At 42.1% G+C, this 11,541-nt stretch overlaps 1 protein-coding gene across 3 annotated transcripts in view; it reads left to right on the top strand.

The window, feature by feature from the left end:
• LOC124793932 (protein neuralized) overlaps positions 1–11,541 on the top strand; it is an 881,057-nt gene that overhangs the window by 867,404 nt on the left and 2,112 nt on the right. For all 3 annotated transcript variants that reach the window (XM_047258061.1, XM_047258070.1, XM_047258078.1), the window contains 6 exons: positions 7,263–7,377; positions 7,461–7,855; positions 7,998–8,237; positions 9,129–9,327; positions 9,515–9,697; positions 10,085–10,476. In XM_047258061.1, coding sequence (XP_047114017.1) covers positions 7,263–7,377; positions 7,461–7,855; positions 7,998–8,237; positions 9,129–9,327; positions 9,515–9,697; positions 10,085–10,476 — 1,524 coding nt within the window. The remainder of the gene's footprint in view (positions 1–7,262; positions 7,378–7,460; positions 7,856–7,997; positions 8,238–9,128; positions 9,328–9,514; positions 9,698–10,084; positions 10,477–11,541) is intronic.

The following is an 11,541-nucleotide window of genomic DNA, read 5'->3' on the forward strand; positions in this document are numbered from 1 at the left end:
TAGACTTATCAGGAGTCCCATATCACTCAAACTGCACACGCCCCATACCATTAGGGCCTCAATCAGCTTGAACAGTCCCCTGCTGACATCCAGGGTCCATGGATTCATGAGGCTGTCTGCATACCCGTACACGTCCATCTGCTCGATACAACTTGAAACGAGACTCGTTCGAAAATGTTTCTATTCAACAGTCCAGTGTCGGTGTTGCCGGGCCCAGGTGAGGCATAAAGCTTTGTGTCGTGCAGTCATCAAGGGTACATGAGTGGGCCTTCGGTTCCAAAAGCCTATATCGATTATGTTTCGTTGAATGGTTCACACGCTGACACTTGTTGATGCTCCAGCATTGAAATCTGCAGCAATTTCTGGAAGGGTTACACTTCTGTGTCGTCGAACAATTTTCTTCTCGTCGTTGGTCCCGTTCTTGCAAGATCTTTCTCCAGCCGCAGCGATGTCTGAGATTTGATGTTTTACCGAGTTCCTGATATTCACAGTACACTGCTGAAATTGTCGTATTTTAAATTCCCACTTTGTCTCTACCTCGGAGATGCTCTCTCATCGCTCCATCGCCGACTATAACACCACGTTCAGACCCCTTTAAATTTTGATAACCTGCCATTGTAGCAGCAGTAACCGATCTAACAACTGCGCAAGACACTTGTCTTACATAGGCATTGCCGGGCGCAGCGCCTATTCCGCCTAACTACATATCCCTGTGTATAATACACATGCCTATACCAGTATCTTCTGCGCTTCAGTGTAATTCAGGCCGTGTGCATAATTGATGTATACAGCTGCATTGAATTCAAATGGCTATACAGTTGCCAAGGCCTGCTGGAGATGCTGTGTACACTTAGTTGCGAAATTTGTTGACGGATGCCGTCCATATTTACCATGTCGTTGCTTCCAGGGGTTAGCAGCTGTGTGTAAGCTTTGTCCGAACGAAAAGTTCGTGTGCATGGACTGTCTTTTCATTATTCACACTTTTACAGTAAAGCATACATCCTATTAATTCAGATATAACTGCTGTGAATTTGTGAACCAACCTGGTGACGTATTACAAATTTGGTATTTATATTATTTTTGCTTTATTCTTCCGAAACATAAATGCCATTCGTCTGAAACGCTGAAAAGTTTTCATTTATTACAGGCTGTCTATAATTCCTGTACTCTTGCCCTAGCAGAAATTATATTGAAGAAATTAACTCCTCAGGCCATGCGTCCTACAATTATACACACCTGAAGAAAAAATCTGCAGTACACCACACTCGAGGACTCAGGTCAGACAGCCAGTGAGTTAACCAGCTAATGACCGGTGGCTTACTAGCTAAATGTCGCACTGCATATACACAGGGGCACAGTGCATGCTATTGTGTGTTGGTGGGCAGGTGGAATATGCTGAGGGCGACACGTTCACAATCATAGCTACAGCCATCCACCTTTACGTCTGGAAACACTAGGCAGCTTTTTAGCAAACCGGAATAGTGTGTGGGGTCATATCCTAAAATAAATTCTTTCTTAGCTTTCGATTCTACTTTGTCTATTTTTGAACTCTGGATGCCACCAGTTAAAATGCGCTTCGCCTGTTTCGTGCATTTTTGTTAATTTGGTAGTTGGTGGAACACTAATTCCTTAATTAAATTATTCAAAAATAAAAATAGTTCTTATTCCCATATAGTGTATTAAACATTTATTTACCTTGACATGTTCCCCCTTCAGTGCTTTATAAATCGCTTCACACGTTTCTGGAATGGTTTCGGTTAATGTGCAGTGCGATATTAGTGTGCTGTTGTAGACAACAGTAGCTCTCCCCCGTATCAAGAAATCCGTGTCACAGTTCGTCTTCTGCACATACAGCATTCCTGAAGAGTATTTTGTTTTGTAGTATGAGAAGCCACTTTATTGAAACACACTCTCATCCATTCGTAAGTAATTTGTATATAAGACTTGACGTTCTCGAGTTGCAGCTCCCGTAACAAATTTTGCTGTATGTTTTTATTGTCTCGAGGTAATACCTGTGGCTTCATCCAAGCATGTTTACTTTTTTCCGCTGCTTCGCTTCCAAATACACGATGAAATTGTGGTACTAGCAACTGCAGCTCATAACAGGCTGTTGTCCGCCATCTTGAAATTTGACGAAAAATGACAGTGTAATACCCCTTTTTAGCTTCATGTCAAAGATATTTGTCAAACAAATTTGACGAATATTTGGTCGTATTTCTATGTTAGAAATATATGATAGTGTAATACCGGCCTTAGCCAGTTGCGTGGGGTCAGCAGCCTGCTAAGTTTCCTGTCGCAGCAGCTGCTGGGCTGGCAGAAGTGAGTTTGGTTGGCGGTGTGTGTGGGGTCAGGTGTCCGGCGAGTGGTGACGTCGCGTCAGCAATTAAGCCGGCGCGACGCGCGCCCGCTTCCGGTTCTCACGGCTCAGGGAGCTCACGTCTCTTAGGTGCACGGCTCCATTAGGTTGCAAACACCTTGCGGAAGAGGCTGTTTAGTGAGAGCTTTCACACACACACACACACACACACACACACACACACACACACCTGTTCACTTCGGTTTCTCTCAAATGCTCGCGAGAAGTAAAAAAAAGCGGCACTTAGTTGTCGAAAGTCGGCATTTTACTAAGTTTTATAACTGAAACAGCAACGTGCCACAGGTAAGGTTGAACGAGGTTCATTTGACTCCAACCTTAATCAGCTTTGGATATCTTACAAAACAATCTTCAGATGGTTGTGCCCTTGCTGGGGCACCGTTTTATACCTGTTGTTCTGCTGCACTAAGATAGAAAAAAAATTTGTTCTGTTTGGTAAAGTTCACGAGGTATGTAGTTCTTATTACCTGTGTCACATAATTTGAGAAGGTTTTAAAGTTATTAAAACGTGAAATGTGATAAATTCTTACGTGCTGTATGATCCTGTGACGAAATAACTCTGTGAAACACTTTGGTAGAAGTGCGCTATGTGACTGCGTTTCACTGAACTGAAAAGCATCTTACAGCATACCGTTCTGTTTAATGGCAGCACACACGGTACACATTTGCAAATGATGGCCCAGCTTCACAGATCAATTTCGTCGCATCGAATCACACAACACAGCAGTTTTCACCACATTTCAAGTTTTAATAGCTTTAAAACCTTTTCATAAATCCTTTGATAGACGTACTAAGAACTAAATCTCCCGCAAACTTCAACTGGTGAACAAAAAGTTTTGTCTATCCTAGTGCAGCAAACGAATAACGGATACAAAACGAGGCTCCAGCAAGAAAACAAAACTTGTAACTGCCATCCGAAGACAGAAATCAGAGACCGATAATAGTTTTATCCAAATAAACCTCGTTAAATTATACTTCTGACTGGTTGCTGTTTCAGTCATAAATCTTTTAGTATAAACTTTGTTCCTTCCGGCGTTTGGATGAATTTTGATGTGCTCCCACGTAATGCATTCGCCTCGTATATGACAATACCTTCTGCATGACTATAATACCTTCATGAAGTTCTCAAATTTATTCCTAGTATGAGAAGAGTTAAAGGTATTAGGACAGCAGACTTACTCAGACTGATCATTTGACAAACATGACGCAATGGGCTCACTGTGTACATTGGCATAATTACACTCTGAACCCAAGCAGACAGAAAAAACTGATTACAGTAATTGCCGAAAGATGATCCGTGACAGCTGGCAGAGCTATTGTCAGCTTTCAGTTGCCAAGTGGGAACGGCTGCAACCGAAAACTCTAGTCGTTTATAGAGATCAGATTACATTGAGGCGTTGCCACATAGACGTATACAAAATCGCGTTATGTGATTGGCGGAGGCAGACGCGTGAAGCCGCCCCAAACCCACAGTGACAAGGATTTTTCACCGACTCTACTACGGTTTTGTATTTGATGGTCGTTTTAATTCACTGTACTGCCTTTGTATGATATTGTCCTACACTTGATTCAGATCAATGTGTTGGTACGTGTAAGTTCACGCATAAACACAAGCATTGCAAAGTGCTACAAAAATTGATAAGACCAGAAACTAAGATCTACTCTTAAGATTATTAATTTTATAATAAAAGGTAAAAACAAATCCACCTTCTATACTGACCGTGAGCCATATATCTTTGCTATCAGCGAATCACCATGTGATCTTGAGATCAGATGCGACCTCATTGTGTAAGTTAGTTTCTACATTGCTTGCGAGGCAGCTGAAAGTTTTTGCTGATCTTCGATCTAAGCTGTTCGTGGTGCGAGAGAAAAATTTGGAGGCACCTTAAGGGTGGAGAGATCGGATAGCTGACTTAGTGGTTCGGCAAACGGCGAGTATCCCTTAAAGCCATTACTCTTAAGAAACTGAACAAAGGAGAGGAAGATTTACTATAAGCCTATTTGCAGTTGAAATTGATGGGCGAATTCGAATTACTAACGAAAGATCCTGACGATCTCGACTGAGCTGTACCGTGCCACGTTCCCATGGGGCCCTGGCGACTTTGGCAAAACAGCTGACGTCAGTGTTTTTCCGAGCAGCTGATGAAAGCGCAGCGGAGGAGACGAGTGCGTCCTTCGCTGTTTATCGGTGGAAGTCCAGCCGGCCCCCGTAAAACTGGCGCGAAGCTGGCCGCTTGTCAAAACTGTGGCGCTCGCGTATGACATCACCACCACCTCGGCGTAAGGGAACGACTGGACGCTTCAACGCGGCCTCGTTTGCTTTGCTAGTAGCGGCCTTCCCAGTAAAGACTGGCGTCAAAAATTTCGTTCGTGCTCTGGTAACGTCGTATTTATTAGCACTTGCTCAGAAATCTGCCCTTAGGCATCAGATACGCAGTTGGACTACTTCTGAAAAGATAGTTTACCGTCTACCACAGTCTGACAGATGAAAAATCTCACAAATTTTATTCCATAATGTGAAGATATATTCCACTCCAGAAACTGCAAGAATTCGGGGTAACATTCATCAGCCATTATCGTAAATGATTGTTACTTGCACTTATCCCGCAGCCAAAAATCTGTGGGGACGTAGAACCACTGGCTCCCCCACCCGCACCCAATAATATCGCTGCCCTACCGCAACAAGATCCTTGCCAAATCAGTTCTTTGTAGTAGAGTTGGGCAACACGATTCTTTTTCCCGATTCGATTCCTACGATTCAATCTCACATTGCGAATCGATTACTACGATTCGTTCACGATTCATTCTAGTCTTCGATGGCACGATTCTTACGGAATGCAAAAAGTTCTACATCTTACTCACAGATGGCAGGACATGTCTAAAATTGTCAATGGGGTTAGAATCGAACTGTGTGATGATGAGATATGCCACAAATAGTTTATTTATGAGTAAACATGCAAATGACGTTGCAAGTGTGATTCTCGATTTATACGTGTAATGCCTTAATTGTTGAAAGGTCACGTTTGATTTGATTGCATCTATTGTTTTATTTCAGTATGCCAGAAAAGAGGAGTCGATTTGTGCGGAAGATGGTGCAAAATTACGTGGTATGCCAGTTTGGTTGTGTGGCTTGAACGTATTTAACTACAGACCTCTGTTTTATAGTAACAAAATCTAGCAGTGAGGCAGACGTGGTTTGCCTCATATCATCCTAAGTTTTCCTGTGCTAAATGTCTTTCCAAGTCCACATCACCCTTGTAATTTATAACGCAGCTAACAGCCCTCCCACACAGCAAATTTAGCTTAACTTTCATTTCTTCTAAATACAAAGCATAGGTATTTTGCTTTTAATTTGTATGAGAACTTGCCGCTGTCACTGCAATTTACGTAAGAAGACGACATACTTCTAAACAATAGGATTGAGTGGTATACCGCGACGTTACTTCACTAACATTTAATATGAATCTGAACACGGTAACATTCGAAAATTAGAATTTTAAAGACGGTATTACACGGCGATCCGTCAAGAAAGGTATTGGTTAGAGAGCTTACATTCGCTCTGTAATATTGGTCTAGTGCGACAGCCATTTAGTGGCGGTACTGGTGGAACTAACAGAATTAGCAAATTAGCAGTGAAGTAATGTCACTGTATACGATTGTATCCTACACTTTAGAAGTATGTCGTCTTCTCACATAAATAATAGTGGCAGAAGCAAGTTCTCAGACAAATTAAAAGCAAAATACCTGTGCTTTGTATTTCGACGAAACAAAAAGTTAAGCTACATTTGCAGTGTGTGAGGGCTGACAGTTGCTTTATTGTGAAATATAAGGTGCTGTGGAATTGGAAAGAGCACAGAAAAACGTAGGATGATATGAATCCGCCCATGTGCACTATATAGGGATAGTAAATGGGAAATGCCTTTACGCTCGTTTCCGTCAGCCACCGCCAAATGTCAGCTTGGTTTTCACGAGTAATATTACGGCCCACGAACTTCGTTTGTTCGTTCCGAGCTTCCTTTGTTCACACGCATCCTCCACTTGACTGCCACCTGGCGGTCGTAATCATTCGGCACGATTCGGAAGTTGCCTTCGAAGCATAGCGTACTAAGAATCGATGAATCGTTGGAACTTGGAATCGTGACGACTCGGAAACACGCAATCGTTCTTACGATTCTTTTGAACGACGATTCGTCCGTATCACGATTCGATTCTTACGACTCTTTGTTTAGAGTCGTTCAATTGAACGACTCATTCACGAATCGCCACAACTCTACTTTGTAGTAAGTGCTCTATGCTCGATGTATTATGTATACGCTGCGAGAATAAAAGTATTCATAGTAAGTGACGGAGTGAGAGTGATTATTTATCGTCGTAATTACCACGTTCGCTCCCCACTACCGACAAAACAAGACAATAGCATGTATACAGGAGCACCATTCAGCTTCATTAACATTGTTAAATACACCAGTCCTATACGAAAGCAATATTAATCCTCTGTGATTAATGTTTGTACCAATATTGCCATAGCTGTTCGCAGAACATTCTTTATGTAAGCAACAGAAGTTGTAGCAAACTTGAAAACTGTATGTTAGTACTTGACTGAGCATGATCTTCTTCCGCCTGTGAGTAGATTTAAATAGGAAATTACAGGCAACTTATGTTATAGCTGTAAGCACCATGTGAAACATTTGAACTTTCAATTTAAATTACACATTCGCATATGTGAAAATCGTTGCAAGTAACCAATAAAAAGCCTTGTAGCAATGCGGAAAGAACTTCAGAAATTTTAATTTATTGGTTGTCTCTTAGGCAGATGCTAGTAAAGTAAAAAGAACCCTAAAAGTAACCCGATTATGCACTACTAAATAAAAGGAATCTTTTGTTGCAGGTCTGTGTGAAGTTCCTAGAAGTTTCTAATAACTGGAGTGGTGTCATTCGCTTTGGATTCACATGCAATGATCCAAATAACCTGAGATATGCTCTTCCAAAATACGCATGTCCAGGTGAGTTCAGTTCGTGTTAGTGTTTCTCACATCTGCAAGCATTATATGAGAAAGTACCTAAACGTTAGTTCCTCTGTCCACAGATCTGACGAACAAGCCCGGCTACTGGGCAAAGGCACTTGCCGAGCGGTTTGCAGAGCGCGATACGGTACTCTTCTACTATGTGACTCCGGCCGGTGATGTGCACTTTGGTATCAACGGCGAGGAGAAGGGAATATTCTTCAGTGGTGTAGAGACACGCGGCCCCCTCTGGGCCATCATAGACGTGTACGGAAACTCGACGGCCATAGAGCTGGTGGACCCGCGCCAGCAGCTGAACAACTCACGCCGCAACCTGTCGCCGCAGCAGTCGGCTGCCACAGATTCCAGCCCTGATGCCATAGAGCGGCTCATCTTGCCCTCACTGACATCGCTCTCCATCCACCAGCCTCGTCTGGAAGACACCCCACAGCCTCAGCCACCTCCATTGCCACCACAGGTAATAAACAGTATTTGTGCATAGAATTGTTATTCAAGCAGTTTTAACCATTGACTTACTTTGACTATATACGAGCATGAAAGAGGGTTTCCTCCACGAGTTTAGTAGTAGTTCTCTAATTTATGAAAGTACTCTTTTGCAGGAGTCTGGTGCTGTGGTACCTGTTACCTCTTCATATCAACATCAGCAGCAACAACAGCAGCAGCAGCACTCCCAACCTTCTCATCCATACTTGAGCCCATTGCCCTTTCACCGTACTCGTGGACGCAATATTCGACTTAGCAATGATCGCTGCATTGCTACGAGGAGTGATGCAGAATTTTCTCTGGGCTATGTTTTTACTTCGCGGCCAGTACATCTGGGTGAAAAGATTGTTATCCAGGTTGGTATATTTATGTATATGTACACTAAATGTATGATTTATGTAAAACTGTATTAAATGAACGTGATTTAACATCTTGCATGTTCTTAGATTCATATAAGTACAAGTGGAATTGAAGCTTAGAGGACAACGAAACAAATTAATGATAAATTGATAATAAATATAGGTCATATTCCAACTGAGTACATGAACACAGTTCCAGAGGATAAAAACTACAGATAGGCCTACGTATTTGAGAAGAAATACATAATGCTGTGACAAAATAAAACATCTACAGCCATCCTTAGGGTCATCCCAGAGACCTCATGGCAAAAGGATGGACATATAAAAAATACATAACAAGTATTCACATGGGCACCATTCATGTGAAGAGGTGCTTCAACATTTCCCTTTGATGCCAGTACATGTTCATAAAGCTGAAGTGTTCAGAATCCTCTAATAGCTGTTCACAATGCTTTCCCACAATTTGCCTATCACCAAAACTTTTAAACATCCCCACAGAAAGAAACCCAATGCAATAGTCAGCAGATCTGGGGAGCCACTATATTGATAAGCCACAACCTATAAAATTGTCAAAGATTCATGCTGTGTATTCCTGGATAGGACATTTGAGTGTGCTAGTGCACCATTAAGCATGTACCACATAAGATTCCTGTGACCATAAGGAGTAAAGCTACAATATAAATCTAGTCTCAGATATTATTGTAACATTGACGTGACTGCACTAGAGCATATGTCGTATCATGGTAAAATCATTGGTTTCCAGGCCTGTGTTAAAACTGTTTGTTTCATTAATCTCTGCTTAATCACTTTTGTTTGTACATACAACAGTCATACTATGTAATTCAGTGGTTTCTTTATTAACTATAACTGATGTCCCTTGTTTCACAGGTTTTGGCAACCCAGTCTCTGTACGTGGGCTCACTGGCATTTGGCCTGACGTCTTGTGATCCAGCTACTCTTCAACCAGCTGATCTGCCAGATGACTCTGATCTCCTGTTGGACCGTCCAGAGTATTGGGTAGTCAGTAAATATGTGGTAAACTCGCCACAAAGAGGGGAAGAACTCTCATTTTGCATTACTCATTCAGGTGAATAATACTCATTATCTGCCACAAGATAGTAAGGTAGTTAGATCTATGCCTACTAAAAAAAGATCTAACTTGTTTCAGAATAGTCTTGTGATTGTGTGGGTAGGATGTAGCAGTTAATTTCTGTTCAGACTTGTAGATAATAATTCATCCTTTCTCACTACAATTTTTTTTCACTTCTAAACAGGTGAGGTACAAGTTTCGAGAAATGGAGGTCCACCTGCGGTAGTGATGCATGTTGACCATACATTGCAGCTGTGGGCTTTCTGGGATGTGTACGGCAACACTCAGAAGATTCGTATCCTAGGGAGTCAGATGGAACAGCCAGCACCACCACCGCCTCATTTACACCATCCACGTTCACTGCCAGGTACTACCTTAAACCTGTGTGTGTGCTGAAAAATCCCAGTTGTGTTGTGAACTATTTGACAAATATCCATAATGCATTCCCAAAATTCTCCAGTATCAGCTGCATTTTATCACTGAAACGCAAAAAAGTTGTAGCAATGTTAAGTGGACTTCCTATTCAGTAGTTCTCGAGTAGCCTCAGTCAGGGCTAACAAACAAGTCCTTTGTCTTTTCTTCAATTTTCTCTGACAAGGCACATTTGCAGATTCACTGGAACATCCAAAAGTGCACCATTAATAAATTGCACTGAGGACCTGAGAGATTAAAACATTTTGATTAGTGTCATATCTTATGTGCATGCAAAATTTCTGAACTCATATTCTGAACATCCATTATTTGTTCCTTTCAGGTTCCCGAAATTCATCTCCTCCTCCGAGGACAGCTGAGGCATTGGCTCCAGGAAGACTTAGAGTGAACCTTCCAGCAATGAACGGTGGAGTTTTAGACCACGCAGACAGACAAATCCGCTCTCCTGAAGGAGCGGCGGCACCAGTCCAACCTCCCCCTTCTGTACCTGTCCCTGTCGCTGTGCCAGTCACGACCGCACAGGCGGAACTGGTGCAGTACCAGTCAGCGGCAGGTCCGGGCTGTGGCACGGTGCTCGTGGTGAAACTACCACCTGCTCATTCCAACTACCTCAATCAACAAAACCAACAAAACAGGCACAACCATAGTGTTTCACCTGGTGAACCGTCATCTTCTGGAACACTGTTATCGACGTACTCTCATACTTACATAGAGGTAAGCAACATCTGAGTGAGTGAGAAGGCATATTGTAACATTTCCTCTAGATTGTAAAGAGTTTCCTTAAATATAATTACTTCTAAAATTCTCAATATTTCTCGATGTCTTGCCTAGCAGCCTCTAAATAAAGTATCCCGCAAGTCATGCAACATTTGAGTTAATTACCTAAATTTATTGACTATATATTTCCAGTGTATGTATGCTACATGGGATTATATGAAATACGTTACTCAAATTGCCTCCATGGCACTGCAGGCACTCTCTCACCCTTGATGAAATCTTGTGAGATATGGCCGGCCTAAGTGGCCGTGCGGTTCTAGGCGCTACAGGGGGTGTTGTCCTTAGGTTAGTTAGGTTTAACTAGTTCTAAGTTCTAGGGGACTAATGACCTCAGCAGTTGAGTCCCATAGTGCTCAGTCATTTGAACCATTTGTGTGATATGCAGGGCTTAGTCTGAAATAACATGCTTAACCTCTGTGATTTCTTGGTGTACTCACAAGATTTCAATACCATCACTGAAAGAAATCACATTATCTAGGTGGCCAATTCACGTCGCCATTGAGAAAATTCACCTTTCTAGAGAACGATTCTTGTAACAACAAGTATACTGCTGTAACCAATGTGACATCTGTGCCCTCTTGTTAAAGCCAAACCTGTTCATCATTCACACTATCCAATCCAGTTAAATCTGCAAAAACCCTTGTAAAATATTGCAGTAGTGTGTCATCCACTGTTAATGTTTTTCCAGTGTCACCTTTGAAGTACAGCCAATCATGCCCTCACCCAAGAGTCACATCAGTCACTCATTGTGGATGTAATGACTCCTCCATAATTACTAGAGGGTTTTCTGTGCCCAAAATCCTGCAATTTTGATTTCTAATGAGATCATTCAGTGGATCTCGTCATGAACATTGTTTTCTTGGTGAAATTATTCCATTTTGCAAACACCCAGTGGGCAAATGCTCTGTGCTTCTGGTATTGTTGGGCTTCTCTTGGATTTTATAGGCCCAAAGGTGCAGATTGTCAGAATTGGTTGCATTCTGGAAATATCAAATTGTTGCA

Source organism: Schistocerca piceifrons, chromosome 1 (genome assembly GCF_021461385.2).
Source record: "Schistocerca piceifrons isolate TAMUIC-IGC-003096 chromosome 1, iqSchPice1.1, whole genome shotgun sequence".
Lineage (NCBI taxonomy): Eukaryota > Metazoa > Arthropoda > Insecta > Orthoptera > Acrididae > Schistocerca > Schistocerca piceifrons.